The sequence below is a fragment of the Danio rerio genome, chromosome 13 (genome assembly GCF_052040795.2).
Source record: "Danio rerio strain M-AB ecotype USA chromosome 13, GRCz13ab, whole genome shotgun sequence".
Lineage (NCBI taxonomy): Eukaryota > Metazoa > Chordata > Actinopteri > Cypriniformes > Danionidae > Danio > Danio rerio.
Genome location: NC_141033.1, coordinates 6,932,646 through 6,954,262, shown reverse-complemented (window position 1 = coordinate 6,954,262; position 21,617 = coordinate 6,932,646). Strand labels below are relative to the sequence as shown.

Genomic DNA, 21,617 nt, shown 5'->3' with positions numbered 1-21,617 from the left:
CTTCAATTTATGACATACAGTAAACCATGGGCTCTACTTTAATGATCTAGGCTCAAAGTTTAAAGCACATGGCAAAAATCATTTAAGGTATGTCCAAACCCAATTTTTCAAGCTATTTTAAAGCTGAAAAATTATGCTGTGCTGTGGTCTAACAAGGTTGTGCTTATTCTCTTAATGAGTTATGGGTTTGTTTTGAGTATAACAAGCTTTAAACCAATCAGAGTCTTATAGCACATTCATTTTAAGAGGATAAAGTCTAGATCGGATACACGGCCGGCCGGAAGTGCGATATGTACATCAATTATAGTAGCATTTTTTATGACACTGTATAACCTTAGTTACTATTTTAACAGTACTGTGACGGTGGGGTTTAGGGTCGGGGTGGGTTTGTAGGCATAAAAAAATATATAATTTATTGGGTAATTTAATAGATAGCAAAAATAATACTCGGTAAAAGTACTGTTTTTACCTTACTGTGATGGTTGGGTTTAGGGTTGGGGTGGGGATAGACGTTGATAAAATACAATAATTGGGAAATGTAATAATTAATATTAATAATTCTTGTTAACTTCTGGCCGCAATCCTATCAGGTCTAGCAACAACCCTTTAGGAGTCAGTTGCGTTGTGCCATGGCGCATTAGCCATTTACATGGCAGAATTTGTAAGTGGGAAAACTTAAAAATTTAACAAACCATCCAGCTTGATCTCATGAGGAAACGTAAGTATTTTACAATTTGTCAGTTTAGTGGCTAATTCGTACAAATTCGTACGAGTTAAGTTGTATGAAAATGTTTGATTTTAAAAAGGAGGCATGGCACTCAACCCTGCCCCTAAACCCTACTGTCATTGGGTGATCAAAATCATACTAAATTGTATGAATTAGAACATACGAATTAGCCACTAAATCAAAAAGTTACGAATTGCCGTAAGATTGCGTTGGACCAAGAATGAGCCTTCTCCACTCGGCGTCTTTACTTTCTATTTACTTTTACTCTTTACTCCTTTACTTTTGCCGATTACTGAAGACATCCATTAGCCTAGATATTTAACTTTGTCTGTTAAACGCAAAGACTTGTTTCAAAACTTTTTCTAAATTCAATTTGAATTTCCAGCAAATTAATAAATGAACAATAATAACAAAGTGTGTTAAAAAAAAAACACCAAAAAAAAAAACGTGCTTTTGAGTTATGTCCAAACACACGTCCTATTCTTTTGCCCCATATGGTGATGAATACGTCTTTAAAACAGGTGGATGTGGAGAGGTGAGCATGATCAAACACCAAATGAGGGGGAAGAGCATGCTCTGAGCCCGGCGGCTAGTCAGTGGGCCAATAAGAAATAATAAATAACACCTGTTTGTTCTAGTGATTGGGCCGCAGAGACACCCTTCTTGAGCAGAGAGAGAAAGAGCAGCCAGGAGAGGAGAGACAGCTAAGGTGTTGTGGTGTATATATTTGAAAAATAAAGTCTATTATTTACCTTACACCGCTGACCCTGTCTTTTTCTTCCCATCCTACAAACAAACTTTACTACAGTAAACAAGTATGAACTTGTTTTAATCAAAACAAATATAAATATGCATATAATAAATAATACTACGTATAATAATAACATTATACAAATGCAAATTGTCATGAATAAATTTCAAATAAAGCTGTACCAGATGAGGCATGGAGGTAGAGGTTTTTCTACCTATTTTTTTATTATTTCATATGTAGATATTTTTGTGTATTGTTGTTCATCCTGTGTGTATTAGTCAATGTGTAAGTGTTTGGACCTGCAAAGGTGCATAACTAACTTGCTCTGTGCTGGACTTTAAACCAGCTTTTAGTTGGTCAATGGTTTTTCAGTTTCTTAAAATAGCAACGGGCCAACAATGCGCCCTAACACACCTCCTTTTTAGACCAGCACACCCATGAGTCCACAAAATAGCGCTATTTATTATTTATTGTGAAAATTACTGTTGCGCTGGTCTGAAAATAGCATCAAATCGAGCCAAACACGTCTTGCACCTTATTGCGCCGGGTTTGTGATAGGCCCCCATGTGTTTATGCTACTTCTGAAAACAAAGCAAAAAGATTCTGAGTTGTCACATTGATGTTTCTGTAGACATGATGAAAACTGTGTTTTCTCTACAAGTACTGACAGGTTTCAGCTTGTTTTAAATCTTTGGTGTAAAACAAATGCCCCCAAAACACTTTAACACCCTCCTTTCAAAAATATTGTTTCACTGTTTCCGTTAAACCTTCAGTGTTCTATGAGTGTTCTTGGCTCTGCCGGTGAATGGTTGAACTCAAGTGCATCAAAAAACAAATAACAAATGAGATGCGTCTTGAAGGATGTGGGACATGTCAGATATTAGAAAGCAGTTGATTGGTCAGAAGATTTGATGGTAGTATGAGGTGATGTCAAAAAAAGAGTTGATCGATTTAGGTGAAAGTGACAAACTACAAGTTTTGGGATTTTTATATTTTCTAAATGTGAATTTTGTCACTGTTTTGATGCACACTAGCTTATAGATATCCTCAAAGCTTATAGATATCATTATTCACTCTCATAAGGGGATTAAACAGTTTTTTGGCAACATTGCGTGAATATAGCCAGCCTCTAATGGTAATTTTTATTTTTTTTTTATACTTACACTTCCTTAAAACAGACTGCAGAAGCACTTTGATGGGCATTATCCATTTGTCTGTGTTATCTGAGTGCGAAAGTTCCACCCATTGTTGATAATTGCTCTTTTATTAGCATAGACAGCCCTGAGTGAGAAGCAGTCGCATGCCATTAGAGTTTTCGCATCACGCTTTGAAGATAATGTCAGTTGCTATGACGCTTTATGAATGTTAAGTTTTACGATGCACAAATTGACACTGTAGTCTTCATAGACTGCCTTCAGAGACTTTTCTTTTTACATTTTCAGTTTTTCAGAGATAACGCAGGCCTTGTTTAAGTTTAAAGTGGAAGTGGAGCAGTCAGTCAAGTGTACATTATTTTATAAATTGGTTTCCACTTTAAAATAAATCAAACAAATTTGAATAATGTAACCATTTTGAAGAAAATGACATGTTTTACTAAAGCTTTTAGCGCAAGGGTGCCACCATCTTGGAATGGGCGCACGCCCAGGCTCCAATTTCAGCAGTTTTTTGCGACAGTTTGTGCCTGTCATGAGGCATTTTGCATTCAAAGCGTTTAATAGATTAATCCATATTTTTTACAGTCATTGGGATAGACATTTATATACCTGCCCTCAATCTCATTTGAATTTAAAGTGACAGTCACCAAAATTCCACAAATTGGAAAAATATGAAATAAATAAACCTTATATCTGGAGTTCTGGTATTTTGTATTGAAACTCCATACACTTCACCATGTTTGCACTCGGTGAAGAGCGGTAAACTGATGACCTTCACGGCCAATCACAGTCATTTCTGCTGAGCAATGGTGAATACTATGGCAAATCAGTGGTGTTTAAGAACATGCTTTACAGCGCTTACATGTTAGCGGGAAATTGATCTTTTTTCACCTGGTTACATAGGCTGAAGCAGGGAAACCCCTGCGGTGTTTACCTGATGCTATGAACTGAAGCCTAGAGGACACTTAAACATATAACTCCTAAAGTGTTTATGATTTTGTTTGATGCCTAATATGATTTTAATTGTTTAAATTGAACTTAATTGAATGATATTAAAGTAATGTTTACACCACTACCACCACTTACGCAACAGCTGGAGATTTATAGTACACAGCATGTTGTTGCAATGTTTACAGTGCTGATTCCTATACTTCTGAGTTTCTTCCCACCCGCCGCAGCCTCGCTTTCATTTTTTAAAATAGCAACCATGTGAAATAAGCATATAGATCACCTTTCAGACTAACATATTGATATTAATATACAAAAAATGTCAAGGGACCTTTAAACAATAATATCAGTAACTCAACTGACCCTGAGCAAAACTAATCAGATGCACAATCACATCCTGCCAACCATGTTCTCTGCCAGCACATCCCCAGGGCTGAGACAGCTAACAGACAGTAGGAAAAACAGAGGTGGCATGAAAGTAAAAAGCAAAAAGCAAAAAAGAAAGATGGACAGTGTGAAGAAAGAGAGCAGACACTGGCTTGAGGGCATTGTGCATTAAAGTGAGCTAACACCAGGGGAAAGACAGGTGAGCACGGAGGGGCAACAGAAGATGGTCTCTGTCCATCTGGCAGCAGACACCAAGAGAAGGACAGTTGGAGAATCTCCGGAGGTGGTGCTTGGAGAGGCTGCCAAACAACCTGACAGTTAACAGCTATCTGAGACCGGAGAAAGTGGGAAGGAGGTGGGGAAGATTATATCAGCAAAATTGCAAGTGTGCAATGCTATCTTCCTTGTTTCTGCAACAACCATTTGTGCACCACACTATATAAAAGGAACAGGCTCAAAACGTATATTGCAGCATCATTTAATAAATATGTAATAGATTAACATTCAAACTAAGCATTTACAGTATATGTTTAGTCATTTAGCAGATGCTTATATCCAAATCAACTTCAATTGAGAAAGGATTAATCGATTTATCCTAAAGGTGCCGTGTGTACGTTTTTGCCACTTCTAAACTCCAATCAGAGGCTAATGAGGTGGTCATTAGTAGTGCAAGGTTTTAACATTCACATCCGTCACAAGAACGGTACAGAAAACGTTATTGCTGATGCTCTTTCTAGAGCCTAAAATTTGTTTGTTTTCTGATGATAATTGTCAAAAAAAAGAGTTTTTTTACTTAAATGGGTGGGTTTGTTGCGTTGGCAGGTGTGTTTGTCTGTGTGTGTGTGTGTCTGTTTCTCTCTTCCTCTCTTTCCAACTGCAGGCCCCGCCCTAGCTATGCAGGCGACGTGCCCTGGGATTGGAGGAGGTTTCCCAGGGCGTCCTTTAAAAAGAGAACAATGGCATGGGGCGGGAGAGCGAGTTTTGTTGGCATGTTGTTTGAGTTGATGTGAAAAAGTTGTCCCTTTTGCTAAGTTGTTTCCGTTGATTGTGTTTTCCGTGCTGGTGTATAAGTTTTCACTTCGTGTATATCCATCCGTGTTTCGGTTTCGTGTTTTGGTTTGTGTGATTGTAGATTGTTAATATTGTAAATATATACACGGTAAGAGGGAGTAGGGGTTGGACGCCACACTTTTCTTTTTGTAAATATTTTCGCCTGTTTTTGTTCTTGGTCAGGGAGGTAGGAGTAGATTTTGTATTTTTATTTCTGTTATTTTATTAGGTGTAGTAAGTTTCATTTGGGTTTAGTTAGTGTGTACATTTTATTTATTATTTTTCTGTGGGTTCACCCCGAGGTAGTTGGCTTCACATTTTTCTTGGTGATAAAATAAAAAAGACAAAAAAAGACAAATAAATAGACCCGACTCAAAAGGGTCATTAAAGTAAATTTTATTTGTCGGGTGTTTTTTTATGCTGACCCTAGACGAGGGTCGTGACAAAGCGAACATCTTGTTTATATGAAAAGCAATGCTAAAGTCAAATATTCTGCTTTAAAAATGTGAGTTGTGTGTCGAAACGCCCGTCTGTGTTTTGGTTGTTTCGACCTGCCAGTTTAGCCAATTGTATTTCAACACCCCGGGTTGTGTGTATATATATATATATATATATATATATATATATATATATATATATATATATATATATATATATATATATATACACTAGTTGCAACATTAGAAATTAGTTCTTAAAACTAGTATCTTTTAGAAATGTGATAAAAATAAAATCTTGTTTTTTTTATGACACTCATCCTTAAAAAAATGAAACAAATCGGATAGTGATCACTGCACTAGTGGTGCGCATCATTTGTTTTCCATGCCCTAACCTCAAGAAAACAAACCATACGAAAGCAAGGTGCGACTTACCTTTGTATTCAATGGCAAAACCAGACATCCCCAGGGAGGCATCGCTGCGGAAGGCCAGAAAAAGGCTATTTCCACTGCTCTCGATGCGATCTGGAACCTGGTTGCCCTGCAGACTGATGATTAGGGGTCCATTGGAGTCCTCACCCTCATAGATATGGAGGAAATCATAGCTGGGCTCCATGTTAAAACTGCACAACAAATGAAAAAATAAATTAGGGGGTTATGCAGAGGTGTCTCAACCAGTGACTTTATATGCCTAACTAAGAAATCTTACTAGTGATTATGATTTTATTCATGTTTGGTGTGTTTCTGAATTAATATCTGATCCTGGAACAATATTTCTGAGTTATACCCTAATTACTATTTATTCCTTTGCACCGATAATAACATCCCAAACACTGTAATAGCTTTAATATTCTTAATTTTCTTAATATTCTTAATTTAATATTCTTAATTTGGCCATTCCTAGAGCCCCGGTCAGATCACATGACTGTGTCATGATTTCGGCACAATTTTCTTGACGTATAGGGAGTTGTGGGGAGTCATAAACGACAAATAGGCATCGTGACACAGGAATCAAGTGTTTCTTCTTGTGTAATGTGGCATAGTTTATGACAACTGATATCATGTCTACGAAGCCTCATGACACCATCGCAGAAAGTGTAGCATGTTTATTTTTTCCCTGATCTTTACTAGTTCCTTGGGTGTCAGTGGACAATAGGAGCACATAATTTATCAGTTATACATCCTTGGGTCAGGTAATCAAAAATAGCCTGCATATTTACTTATGGCTAGGTCTCGGGTGGATAAGATCAATCATTGATTATGCAAACTTTAGCTACTTTCCTTAAAACATTAAAGTGTTTAAGCTATTTTATTTAGACTGGCACAAATATGCAGACATTTACATTGTCACAGTGAGTTTCTGAGTTCTCTCAGCCTTCCAACAGAGTTCGTTCTTCCGAGGTTATCTGGAAACACGTACAGTGCTGTAAATACATTGTAAAAGCCAGTTTTGCATTTTTATAATTACTTGATTAAACTACTTTAATTAAAACTTTGAATTAAAATTTTGTCATTAAAAATAAAAACTTTAATAGTTTCTCTGAAACTGTGAATATTTCAATTTAATTTTGTTTAGGCTAGATTTTATCTTATTTAACAAACCGGTTTGTTCTAGCATCTAGCAGGTTTTGAAACACTTCACCTCAGATGCCATTTGTTGTTTTTATTTATCTAATAAACTATACCGAACAAAAAAATACATTAAAATTAAGATAGAAACTATACCAAACAAAATACATTTCAATTTTTTTTTTTTCAAGAAAAATATATGAATGGTATTTTTGTTTGTGCCAGTCCACTAATCAATAGTGCGGTTGGATGATTTGTTTCGCTCTGTGAAAAATAAGGATTTGATTAATGCATCACTGTAATTGTTGTATCACAAACCTCCGTCATTTATTTGCTCATTTTTTTAATAAGTCATTATTTTTAAGATTTTTGTCTTGATTTTTCCTTAATTATAAGTGGTATATGTGGAGAAAACCAGGCACTGCTCATCACTTGTATAATACAGTCCCAACAGTAAAGCATGGTGGTGGCAGCATCGTGCTGTGGGGGTGTTTTTTTAGCTACAGGGACAGGACAACTGGTTACAATTAAGGGAAAGATAAATGCGGCCAAGTACAGACATATCCTGGACTGTCACGGTTGCAGGTTTGTGCGCTCTTCCAGAGTGTCTGTTTGATCATGTGAGTTTGTTTTGTTTTGTTGCCCATGTGTATTTGTTTTGGTCACGTGTTATGACGATACTCAGTTGGTTTGATTAGTTCGCCAGCTGAGGCTCATTATCACGCCTATATATATCGCCGTTTTCTGTGTTTCCTTGTCAGTTTGTTACGTGTGCTTATGTGTTCGTTTGTCTGTGCTCAGGACCGTGCGGAGTTACCACTGGACCCTGTTTTCCCGTCTGATCCCTGCTCTGATTTCTCCTAGTCCTAGCACCGCGCTCTCTGTTACATTTATCTTGACTGTGTCAATAAATACATTTTCAATTGCACTTGGATCCATCTGAACATTCTTTGTACGTGACATGGACGCAAACCTTTTCAAGAGTGCTAAGGACCTCAGACTGGACTGAAGGTATACCTTCCAACAAGACAATCACCTTAAGCACACAGCTAAAATAATGACGATGTGGCTTCACAACAGCTCAGTGACTGTTTTTAAACGGCCCAGCCAGAGCCCTTACTTAAACCCAATTGATCGTCTCTGGAGAGACCTAAAAATGGCTGTCCACCAACTTTCACCATCCAACCAGACGGAATGGAGAGGATCTGCAAGGAAGAATGACAGAGAATCCTCAAATCCAGGTGTGAAAAACCAGTTGCATCTTTAACAAAAAGACTCAGGGCTGTATTAGATCAATAGGGTGCTTCTACTAAATACTGAGCAATGAGTCTGAATAATTAGGACCATAGATATTTTATTTCAGTTTTTCTATTTTAATTAATCTGCAAAAATGTCAACAATTTTGTTCTTTTCTGTCAATATGGGATGTTCATTTATTCATTTTCTTTTCGGCTTAGTCCCTTTATTAATTAGGGCTTCCACAGCAGAATAAACCGCTGTCATATCCAGCATATGTTTTACACAGCGGACACCCTTCCAGCTGCAACCCATCACTGGGAAACACCCAAACACTCTCATTCACGCTCACACTACAGACAATTTACCTCACCCGATTTCCCTATAGCATTGTCTTTGGACGTGTGGGGGAAACCGGAGCAGCCAGAGGAAACTCACGCAAACATGGGGAGAACATGTAAACTCCACACAGAAATGCCAACTGACCCAGCTGAGGCTCGAACCAGCGACTTTCTTGCTGTGAGGCGACAGCGATGCCCACAGCACCATCGTGCTGCCCCAATATGGGATGTTGTGTGTGTTTATTTAGAAAAAAAAGATCTTAAATGATATTAGCCAACGGCTGCAATAACAGAGTGAAATATTTAAGGGGGTCTGAATACTTTCTGTTCCCACTGTATATATGATGTTGCAAGCTGCTGTCCATGCAAGTGGTGCTGAATTGGCTGATATTAATGGTAAATTACTGTGGGGAACTGTTACTTTTAGGATCCACTTATGCATAATTTTACATTTTAAAAAATAATTTCCATGCATCATAGGCAGCGTATTGAATTTACTTTCAAATGAGAGGTCACATTTCACTTTCAATTTTGATTTCATAATGACAAGTACTTTGCATAAAGGGAGAATATTTTATAAGGTATGATATTTGAGCTCAGCATCTACTGAGCATGAATAAACTCACCCATAGTCTCTCTTCTTATTATCCACCCGTGATCAGTGAAATTTGACTCTCGCAGTTTGTGTTGGATGCAAAATTCACGAATCCATGTAAAGTCCACCTTTTTTTCAGCTACTTTTCACCATGGTGGGTTAAGATAATGTAAGCATTGTGCGAACTAAATTTCACTGCTTGTGCTGACATATTTACTATTCAGCTTACTGTGTATAATAATGTGTTATTTTATTTTAGTTTTTTCTGAAAAAGAGCTTCATGTTTTTATGATTAATGTGCATAACTGGCTGTAAAATATGTTTTGCATTTGTCCCACGGGATTGCAAATTAATGCAATCCAATGCAGCCCACTAAACAGCACTTGAAACATGTAATTAACAGTTACTAAATTAAGAAACTGATTTTCAGACCTCTGTCGTTGTTGTTCTTGTTATTGTTGCAGGGCTTGAAATCGCGACCGTTTTGGTCACATATGTGCCCGAAATTTTATCTGTGCGACCTTAAAAATATATTTGGGAGCATTTGTGCATAAAAGTGCATAAAAGTGATGTCGTACAACCAGTTTTCACAGCAAAATATTCACCACATGCGCAGAATTAGGAGTTATTCACACAATAAGCATCTTTGCATCTAAAAACACCAAACGCAGTGCTTAGAAATGGTTTAAAACAGTTGTCATGTCGACTTGCTGCAGTAAACAAAGCCTCCGCCTTCAAGCTCTTCTTATTGGCCCACTGCGCTAGAACAGAACGCAAATGGATTGATTAATATCAGCTGTCAATCACTCAGTTCCGATAACAGGGAGCCACAGCTGCGAAAATGTAAAGGTCTGGATCGAAGAGAATAAAAACAACGCTGGCAGATTTAGTTTTAGAAACCACCTAAAGTTACAAATAATGACACATCTGATTAGTGGTCATGTAATGAATGTCAATCCAGCATTTACACTTTTCGAAGAGTGGATAAAAGACCTCCAGTGGTTAAAGCCCACTATGAAAATGACTAAAGCATTCTCCACAAAGCCGGTGGTTTCAGGTAACAGTGTTTGTCACTGAATCTACACATTTTAAGCACGAGATGTTCTAACGTTATTTAATCCTTCATTTAATCGTCATGATGCTGTCAGCTTCACCATCGCTAAAGAGCATAGATTCTATTAAGATGAAACTAATATTGCATCTCATGTAAAGACTGTTATTGCTATTAAGATTCACTCATTCATTCATTAATTTTCTGCCGCTTTTCCAGGGCCGGGTCGCGGGGGCAGCAGTCTTAGGAGAGAACCCCAGACTTCCCTCTCCCCAGACACTTACTCCAGCTCCTCAAGGGGGATCCCGAGGCATTCCCAGGCCAGCCGAGAGACATAGTCCCTCCAGCGTGTCCTGGGTCTTCCCCGAGGCCTCCTACCGGTGGAACATGCCTGGAACACCAGGTAAGCGTCCAGGGGGCATCTGAAACAGATGCTCGAGTCATCTCAGCTGACTTCTCTCGATGTGGAGATGCAGGAGCTTTACTCCGAGCTCCTCCCGGGTGTCAGAGCTCCTCACAGTATCTATAAGGGTGCGCCCTGCCACCCTTCAAAGGAAACTTATTTTGGCCGCTTGTAACCAAGATCTTGGCCTTTCGGTCATATCCCAAAGCTCATGACCATAGGTGAAAGTAGGAACTAAGATTGACCGGTAAATCGAAAGCTTTGCTTTTCGGCTCAGCTCCTTCTTTATCACAACGCACCGGTACATCAACCACATTACTGCTGCCGCTGCACTAATCAATCTCACGTCAAATAATAATAAGTCAATATCATCTGTGCAATATCAGACAGCACCCGTGAAAACAGCACAGTTATTATTGTTAATTCAGTTCATCTCATTGATCATGATGTGAAGATTGCTATCACTGACAGATGACCAGAAACGTGGCTGTGGGGAATTAAGGGTTAAAGTTTCCACAACAGTACCACAGTATACCATGTGCTGTGTTTGATCCTGTCATTGTTCTGATGATTGATACAATAATCTAAGCTGCAAAGGATTCGCCGGCCATTTTTTTTTTAAAGTAAGGATCAGCAAAGACTACTAATGTATGGGACTGTCAATAACTGTTACAGTTTATATAGACCAGTTTCTTCTTTCTCCAGATCATGTAAGTGTTTCTAGTTCCTACACAACCTATACGTGTAAAATGTCTGCCTCGTTTACTGTAGTTTGGAAAATATGTATTTAATTGTATGTTGTACTTTGTAATCGCTCCCTGCAGCGTGTAATCCCTTATGTATTTTAGAGCTTGTAATGTATCTCTAAGGTTAAAAGCATATGAGCTATTCACATGCAGTATCGTGTCCAAAACCACATTGAAAACGCTGATTTAACTGCATTTCTGTGCTCCATTCCCTGTCATTTATCGTTGCATTGGCCACCATCACACGCGTGGTGCGGTCAGTTTTCAATTGTATTCTATTTCGATTATTATTCTACTACGACTTCAGAATAACATCAGTACATATTTGATCTCAAAAGAAGAATATGAAAAGTGAACCGTCAACCGTGACAAGCTATAACTTGAAAAGGACACAGTGTTAAGAGGATTTCAGGCAGCCCTGATCTGTTAAATAAAAGGTAATTTAGTAAACATAATGAGACATCAATGAGTTCACTCCAATGTCAAAGCTGTCATAATACAGAAATAAAAGGCCATTTTCTACAATGATTTCTGCACTCTAACTCAAATGCTCTGTTTAATGGGCCATTTCTCCCCTAAATCTTCAGCGTTAGTGCAAACTGCTACATACGTATCTTTGCATATGAAATATGTATTACATGAAGAACTCTTTCAAAAACATTAACTGCATTTTTATTTTAAAACTTATTAAGGTTATATAGTGTAATGGCGAAAAGGATAGCATCATTGAAAAGAAGTTACTGTACATTTAAATTCAGGGTTGCAGACCTGACGTTTCTTTACTTTAGGCTATTTGAATAATGTATGTGACTGGTACAAAATGCAACAATCTCAAATTTCTCCCATAAACAATTTTATGAATGCAAACACATTGTAAATAAGACATGCTTCAGCTTGCACAGTGTAGACAACATCACTGATTGTAACCAAAAGAGTGCAAAACTCAGTCATCATTTAAAATGAAATGACTGACCTGTCCAGAAATTATAAATGAAGCATTATTTGCTTCTTTTTGGAGTTCACAATATAATTTCAACCTATTGACCTTATTCTAAAATGCGGAAGTGAGCCCGTTTTCGCGATTGTCCTAGAACTTTCGATTCAGTCGCCTATGGGAGAAATGACTAGGAATAATAAACACTAGAAAATGGTCAAACTACTTGCTCTACAAACAAATGTTTGCATGACTATACAGACCAAGTAGAATAATATAATAAGAAAATATCAAATTGCAACATCAACCGGCGTATCGAGCAGTTTTTAACGTCAAAAAATGAATGGAAGTGAATGAGAACCTAAGTCTCGAGCCAAAAAGATTCAAATGGCAGCGCCCGCTCGTCGGCAGAGGATAAGGAGAATACTGAAACATCCACTGTGCAGCAGAGTTTAGCTCCATCTCTAATTATAGATACCTAAAAAGTATAACCTACCAGTCAAAAAGTTCAAATTTTTACATTTTGATTACAAATTGATTACAGTACATAATCTTTTCTAGTTATTTTGGAAGACACTAGTATTAAGCTTAAAGTTACATTTTAAAGCTTAACTAATTGGACAACAGATGTGTGTGTATATATATATATATATATATATATATATATATATATATATATATATATATATATATATATATATATATATATATATAGTAAATGAGCAATACCACACTCGTATCAGTGCGATATGGCTGTATATCAGTACTGGTGCGAGGCGTGCCTTGGCTCGAGGCCTTAGTGTCCCACCACTGTGATGATATACAGCCATATCGCACTGCTATGTGTGTGACATTACATTTATACAACAGTTTGATGGCAAAATCGTGTATAAAAAAACCTTTTTGTATGAGGAACTACTTTCTTCCACCATTCATTCACATCTGCAGCTGACGTCAGAACAGCAAAAACCATAGCTACTTCACAAACGTCACTTTAGAGCTGGTATTTGAATGATTCTCTAGCGTAATGTCTAAAGTGATAACAAAACAGGTGATTTTGCTCACATTTTAAGATTAAAAGGCTGAACAGCATGAAATGCCATCTGTCTACAGAGATTTCGCAGTATTTCTCTATTGGGAGATCACAATGATTAACCCCAAAAAAGCCAAAGCAACGCAAACACTACCAGATTTCTTTGGTAGAGGTAGAGATAAGCTCTAAAGGACATTGGCTTTCCAGAATGTCAATGTAGTTCACTTTTTTAATATGGTTGCTCAAATAAGCAAAAGTAAACTCTAGAATAGATTTTAAAGTGCTACTTGTATTTAAATGTTTACATGGCCTTGCTCCTTCCTACCTCTCTTATATGCTATCTAAATATGATCCAAGAGGAGCTCTTAGGTCTGCCAACCAGAATTTGTTGGTTGTTTATTTTCTTTTAGTTCATTAAGACTTTAACTATGAATATTGTACAGAACATTGGTCAGCCGTTTATTTATTTATTTATTTTTATTGTGCTCTACAAATAAAATTAAATTAAAATTAAATTAAAATTAAAATACACTTCAATTTTAAGAAAAAAAAATTATAATAAATAAATGAATTCAAAGTGCAATGTATTAAATTTGCTACAAACCCTTCACAAGGCATGATTGAAATTAAACCGTAGGGTAAGGTTTAGGGTAAGGGATTCAATTTGGGATCGATTTTTTGGAAAGAAATAATGTTCCAGGATCTGACTATGCTGATCCATGCAGGAACTTGTTTAACTGAGCCATAAGAAAATTACCTTTTGAAGATTAAAGCAACCACAAAGTCAGGGTTGACTTCAATCCGCCAGTCGCACTCTTTTCCTGGAGGGTAGGGTTGAGGATAGTTGGGTGATAGAATTACCCCAGCAGGTCCTGTCACATTGCCCCCGCAGGTAGCTGTCATAACAAGGAAAGAGAGGATGCAAATTAATGTGATCCTTCAGCATATCAACAGTAAACAATGTTACATCAGTCCGATAATAGGATGATTTCTCTTAATCACATTATCCGTTAATATGAAAGGTCATCCCACATCCCACAGAATTAAATGACAATAAGCAATACATTAGAATTAAATCTATTAAACGATGGATTATATTAAACTAAATGGAAATAAATAGTGTATATCCATTCATTTATTAATTTATTTTAGTTAATGCATTGCTTATACATGATAAAATAAAAATAAATAAAATATAATAAAATACTATAATCATCCGTTTAATAAAAAAATAGTTTAATATATTACTTATACACATGAAATGAAATTAAATTAAATATTTCATCAATCCATTTAATTTATTATAGTTTAATGCATTGCTCATATAAAATAAAAATAATTTAATTTAATTTAATTTAATTTAATTTAATTTAATTTAATTTAATTTAATTTAATTTATCCACTCATTTAATCATTGATTTTAGTTTAATGTATTGCTTATACAAAATAAAATAAAATACAAAACTGAAATTTAATTTAATTTAATATGTTATCCATCTATTTATTAATTTTATTTTAGTTTAATGTATTGCTTATACAAATAAAATAAAATAAAAAAAATTAAAATCAATTAAATTAAATTAAATTAAATTAAATTAAATTAAATTAAATTAAATTAAATTAAATTAAATTAAATTAAATTAAATTGAATTGAATTGAATTGAATTGAATTGAATTAAATTAAATTAAATTAAATATCCATGCATTTCTTAAATTTATTTTAATTTAATGTATTGCTTATATAAAATAAAATTGAAATATTTTATCTATCCATTTATAATTTAACATAGTTTATTGCATTGGTTATACAAAATAAAATTAAATACATTTAAATAAAATTAAATACATTTTATTTTATTTCATTTTATTTTTTTATCTATCCATTTATTAATTTGTTTTTTAGTTTAATGCATTGCTTATACAAAAATAAAATAAAATAAAATAAAATAAAATAAAATAAAATAAAATAAAATAAAATTAAATTAGATTAAATTCATTTATACAAATGTACAAAAAACCTTAAAATGTCAAGTGTAAAACCAATGAATTAACAGTTAATGACAGAATAATAAAAACTATACGCATTTATTAAAATTGTGGGAGACTACAGACAACTTTATGCTTTACTAGAGTAATCTGTTTTAGAAATAAGGGTAGTGTATTACAGTGGGAATTAGCAGCTGTTTCCCTCACTCTGTTTCTCTGTCTTTCTCTCTTTCTTTAAATGAAGACACAAATGCATATGTCATCCCTTGAAAATCTCAGAGCTCACACTGGATGTGTCTTGAATGGTTTAAACATTATCATTAAAAATGAATTTCTCTGTGGACATATCCAGAATGTGCAGAGCATACTGTCTAAGTGGAAAAAAAATAGATAAATAAATAAAATTCCTGAAAGTCTTAGAAAAGGTCATGGTAATAATGAGAAAGCATCTATGTAAAGCTACGAGAGACAGCTAAACCTTTCCTCATAACTGTGAACTAATGTGTATACAGCATGTCTGTAATCTGTACAAGACCATCTGCAAATATGAACAGTTTAATGAATGCCATGATCATGATTGTGATTATGGCTATTAGGAATATGACTATGAACATTTATCCAGGCTATCAATGGTTACAAAACTCTTGTTCCAATAGGTTGGTTTAGAGGGTTTTGCATAAAAAGCAGACGTGGATTAAGCTGGTTTTGACGCAATAGAAAATTTTATCTTGTTAAAAAACAAAGAATTGTCCAAAGTGACAGCTAATAAACTTATTACTACATATAAAATGAAACTTCTGAGCCTTATCAGAGGAACTTGATAGAAAATGCTCGTTTACAAGAAATAAGGTCTGATGGATTTAGAGGTTTTGGCATCTGAAGTCTTCAAATAATTATGTAAACAATATACCCCCCTCTTTATTACTGAGGTATAGAGTACATCATTTATTCAGATCTCACCGATGCAGGTGGGTGGATCCGGCTGCCAGAAAAACCGGCTGTTGAGCTGAACACAAGTGATTTCAGACACTCCTTGAATCTGGTACCCAGGGTCACACTGAAACGAAATGGTATCACCGGGCTCCCTGCTGTCTCCGTAGCGTGATCCGTTTTGAGGGGTCCCTGGGTCGTTGCAGGTCGTGGCCACTGTAGCTGAAATAAAAAAGATAAATTTTGAATTAGCTATGGATCACCGAGACATTGGAGAGAGCAGAAAATCACTTATTCATGAGAAAGCAGACCTCTGTTCCTGACTAAATATGCCGACTCGCACAGCAGCACACATTTGTGATGGTGTGAAGCTCATATGCAAAAGTTTATGGTCTATTAACAAGCATTTGCTGCATAATCACCTTAAAATACTTGAATAGAGCATGAACAAAGGATTTTAGGAAATTAACAAGAGTATAAAAGGGTTTGTTACAATACTACTAAAACATACTGTCCAGCCTACATTACAATATGTGATATAATGTGTATAATAAATAATATATTTGGTGACACAGTGGCTCAGTGGTTAGTACTGTCACCTCACAGCAAGAAGGTTGCTGATTCGAGTCACGGCTGGGCAAGTTGGCATTTCTGTGTTTGTATGTTCTCCTTGTGTTCCCGTGGACTATGGTTTCCCTATATGCGCTATAGGTGAATTGAATGAACTAAATTGGCCATAGTGTGTGAGTGTGTGAATGCGAGAGGGTATGGGTGTTTCCCAGTACTGGGTTACGGCTGGAAGGGCATCTGCTGCATAAAACATATGCTGGAATAGTTTCGGTTCATTCCGCTATGGCGACCCACTGATAAATAAGGGACTAAAGCCTGGTTTATACTTCTGCATTCAAATGATCGGCATGACCCACGGCGCAAGGCTTGAGCGCTGTCATGCATTCATATTTCTGCTCGCTGTTTGTGTTGCTCTGTAATAGCAATTCTGTTTTTTTTTTTTCTTTGAACGCTACCTTAATCTAGAAGTAGCTCAAACATTGAGGCAGGAACCGACAAACGTACAACAACTTTAATCATAAAGTAATCACAAATCAAAAATTTCCATCTGTACATCCTACAAAGGACTCAACAATTGTAAACACTTGCTCCAACTGGTTCGCGAGGCTCTCGGTCCCGCCCATATTCGTCAGTGCTACCAAGCCGACCAACCAGAGTAGAGTTCTGCATTTCCGGAAAAAGCGCAGGAGCGGTCGGTAACAGGTGTAATTTTGAATGGGAACAGAGCAGTCTAACCGTACGTTCACACTGAAAGCGCCAAAATCGTTAAAGTAGCCGGAAATCATTCATTTTCAATGAGAGTCGGCGGCAAGCAATTAGAAAGAAGAAGATCACCGCTTGAGAGCAGTTCGGAGAACACAGACCTGTGAACTTTGGTTCCGACCACAGTTGTTCCCAGGGGTTTGATTATTGCGGTCGCCATATTTTCAATTATTAACAATATTTTCTCACTGGAACATGCATTAAATAAGTTACTGGCGAGTTACTGATGTGTTTTAATGTTTCATATATTTATCTTTAAAAAAGCGGGAATCTCAAGCACAGTACAAAACAGTATTGCTGCTTCAGGATATTTCAGACATATGGACACATTGGATAATTAAGTGGAGCAAAGCCACACCACATACAACTTGATCTTCCATTGTTAAATGAATTTGATAAGAAGTGCGCAACATTTTCACACTAGAAAGCATGTTTTATGCAGGAATGTAACTGATATGCTGCAACGCAAATACGAGATCAATGTAGCGAATTTTGATGCTCTCGCTGCCGAAGCTGAGGGCAGACAGCGTTGTCGCCAGGCAACAACTCTGTATAGCTGGGTGGTTTTCGGTTTTGTTCCCTCCCCGCCTGTTAGCGGGATCGGGCGCGGCGGGTAGAAAATGGGGCGGGTCTGGAAGCGGGACAACAAATGCTGAATTCAAGCGGGAGCGGTCGGGTTCAGACTAAAACCTGGCAGGAGCGGGTGGGAGTGGGATTCACAATTTAGTCCCGCACAGATTTCTACCACAGAGCTTGCGCTATGCATTGCTGAGACGTGTAATAAAATTTTTTGAGAGGTCAGCGTGGGCACCGGCCACAGCAAGGGCTATGCAACCACGCACAGGCTGCGCTGGAGCACATGACGCAAAAGCTTAATCAATCTTGAGCTGAAGAAAATGAAGGAATAAATGAATGAATGAACATATCCATATTCAACCATATAGATAGAACTAACTTTTCAATAATATATTTAATATTGTGGAATCCCTAGTGTGAATAGCATTTGTTATTATTATTTGTGCTTAGTGGAGTACCCCTTGACTGAAAACTGCACATTTTGTCAAAACAGCCGATTGAGGTACTCCAGTTACCAACCCAGGCTCATTGGAAATATGTGCCCAGGACTACATGTCTGAGAACCGGAAAATATCACCATGTACTACATTTTGATTTTTTTTTTTCATAAATCTACTAGAGCAGTGGTCACCAAACTTGTTACTGGAGGGCCAGTGTCCTGCAGATTTTAGCTCCAACCCTAATCAAACACACCTGAACAAGTCAATCAAGGTCTTACTAGGTATACTTGGAACATCCAGGGAGGTGTGTTGAGGCAAATTGGAGCTAAACCCTGCAGTGACACCAGCCCTCCAGGACCAGGATTGGGGACCCCAGTACTAGAGGGTGCTGTGTACATTTTTGACAATCTCAAATAAGTTACTTTGTGCTATTTCTCGTAAATCCACCAGAGGCTGCTGTGTACATTTCTGCACATATTAACGTCCTTTTTATGTGCGTCTATGAGGGAAACCGTTTGGTTTGTCGTTCTGCATAATATACCAGCTTGATATCAACTGTCCCACACACTTCCTTCCCTAAACCTAACCGATAAGTGTTTTCAAAAGCAAACTAGAAGAGAAAAGCCATCGTGACCACAAACTTCTACGGTGACCTCACACTGCTTTTGTGGGTTTTATATTTACTGGTTTCTAGAACAGTCCTTTGTCTGATTCAAACTGCGGTCAGCTCCGCTCTTCCTTCAGGTCTAGCACCATTTGAGCTATCGAGCACACCAGCCATGCTGGAAAACCCATCCATATGGACATAACCAGTCAGCAGTCCCACCCTTTAGCATTCACTTTACACACAAAATGCAGGTACATGTACCCGTGAGGAGATATTTCTTGCTTCTCAAAAATCTACACCAAGACACATTTTCCCAATGATTTCCCAAAACATAGGAAAGCTGATACTTACTAGAGAACTGGATGGAGAATCCAGACTTGCTAATGAAGTAATCACTGTCGAACTGAAGCGTGAGGATGTTGAAGGTGCTGTGAGTGTCCTCGGGTAACAGCGACCCACTCCACTCCTTCAGCAGAATGCCACTTTCTGCCGGCCCATCCCAAACCTTCAGAATGTCATGATCCACCTCCGTGTCAAAGACTATGAAGTGGAGACTATGGGAAAATCAAGTACAGAGAGAACATTGTGTTGCATTTTCTTTTAAAAGCATACAAATGCATCCACAGTACTATAACCAAATGATTACAGATACAATGATTGATAGTCATTTTGGTCCACTGACAGTCACTGTACAATAAAAAAAAGTCAATTTACTTTGATAAGATGTCCTTTTAGTGCTTTAAACCACATATGAGGAACGTAGCCAAAACACACACAAAAAAATAATAAATAATTTTTATCTGCACAAATAAATAAATAAGGCGATGCAGTGGCGCAGTGGGTAGCACGATCACAGCAAGAAGGTCACTGGTTCGAGCCTCGACTGGGTCAGTTGGCATTTCTTTGTGGAGTTTGCATATTCTCCCCGTGTTCGCGTGGGTTTCCACTAGGTGCTCTGGATTCCCCACAAGTCCAAAGACATGGGTATGATAAAATTGACCGTAGTGTATGAGTGTGAATGAGTGTGTATGAATTTTTGCCAGTGGTGGGTTGCATCTGGAAGAGCATCAGCTGCGTAAAACATATGCAGGATAAGTTGGCAGTTCATTCCGCTGTGGCAAGCCCAAATTAATAAAGGGATTAAGCTGAAAAGACAATGAATAAATAAATGAATGAATAAATAAATAAATAAATAAACTCATCCAGTTAAAGGTGGGGAATAAATAATTAAATAAATAAATAAATAAACTCATCCAGATAAAAGTGGGAAATAAACAAATAAACTCATCCAGTTAAAGATGGGTAATAAATAAATAAATAAATCCAGTTAAAGTTGGAAAATAAATAAATAAATAAATTCATCCAGTTAAAAATAAATCAATGAATTGTAAGTAAATATTTAGCAATTTATTTACAGTAATTACCCAGAGGACTGCAATTATATATATATATATATATATATATATATATATATATATATATATATATATATATATATATAATTTTCTTGTTTGTCATGACAAACTTTTAGTTTCATAACTCACATAAATAGCAACAATTCTTTGCTTATCAAAATAATTGAAACACAACTTCCTTTGATGTCTGAATCATTTTACCAATACGGAAAATAATTACTAAATGCATAGAAAACATATGTTCCAAACTACCAAACTGATTAAAACAAAAGGCCCCCATTATTTAAATATTTATTTCTATACTAAGCCTATGGGAATATAAATATTTGCATTTAACATGGTTGTACACTGCAAGAGAAAGTCCAAATTTGGTTTCTAGTCCAAATAAAAAAAAAAAATCTTAGAAAAAAAAATTTTATTCAGAAGCATTTTCTAGATAAGCAAAAATAGTATCTTGTTTTTAGAAATAATATGCCAAAATTAAGTAAGCTTTTCCCTTAAACAAGCAAAGTTATCTCACAATTGGTTAAGCAAAATAATGTTGTTTTCTCGTTTTGACAAGATTATTTTGCTTGTTTAAGGAAAAACTCATTTATTTTTGGCGTATTATTTCATAAAACTAGAAAAAATCTGCCTCTATCACTGACTGCTGTTTATCTGAAGTAATGCAGGAGAAGCAGACATGCACGTGGGAAAGGTGTGCGAGGAGAAGCAGCTCATTTGCATTTAAAGCCACAGGCTACAAAAACAGCTACACTGTACTCAGACACCAAAATGTGCAGATTCTGGAGGCTAAAATAAATAATCTGATAAGTAATTTGAGCTAAATCTTTTGTCTGGAGACAATAAACGCTTATCTTACATCTTGCTAAAGAAATAAAATAGGCACCATTTAAAATATTTTAAATATTAGGATTATAAACAAGCCAAAATTTAAGAAAGTAGTATGTTTTTTTTTTTGTCTGACCA

The 21,617-nt window shown here is 36.4% G+C and overlaps 2 protein-coding genes across 3 annotated transcripts in view; both read right to left on the bottom strand.

Annotated features, from left to right (window-relative positions):
• Positions 1 to 21,617, bottom strand: part of wu:fc02b11 — a 643,013-nt gene that overhangs the window by 78,467 nt on the left and 542,929 nt on the right. The window lies entirely within an intron of this gene.
• Positions 1 to 21,617, bottom strand: part of csmd1b (CUB and Sushi multiple domains 1b) — a 223,062-nt gene that overhangs the window by 195,910 nt on the left and 5,535 nt on the right. Inside the window, exons 3-6 of the mRNA XM_087278763.1 lie at positions 19,585 to 19,787; positions 16,309 to 16,500; positions 14,120 to 14,258; positions 5,890 to 6,077 (exon numbers count right to left, since the gene is read on the bottom strand). Of these exons, the coding sequence (XP_087134889.1) occupies positions 5,890 to 6,070 (181 nt within the window). The 5' untranslated portion in view covers positions 6,071 to 6,077; positions 14,120 to 14,258; positions 16,309 to 16,500; positions 19,585 to 19,787. The remainder of the gene's footprint in view (positions 1 to 5,889; positions 6,078 to 14,119; positions 14,259 to 16,308; positions 16,501 to 19,584; positions 19,788 to 21,617) is intronic.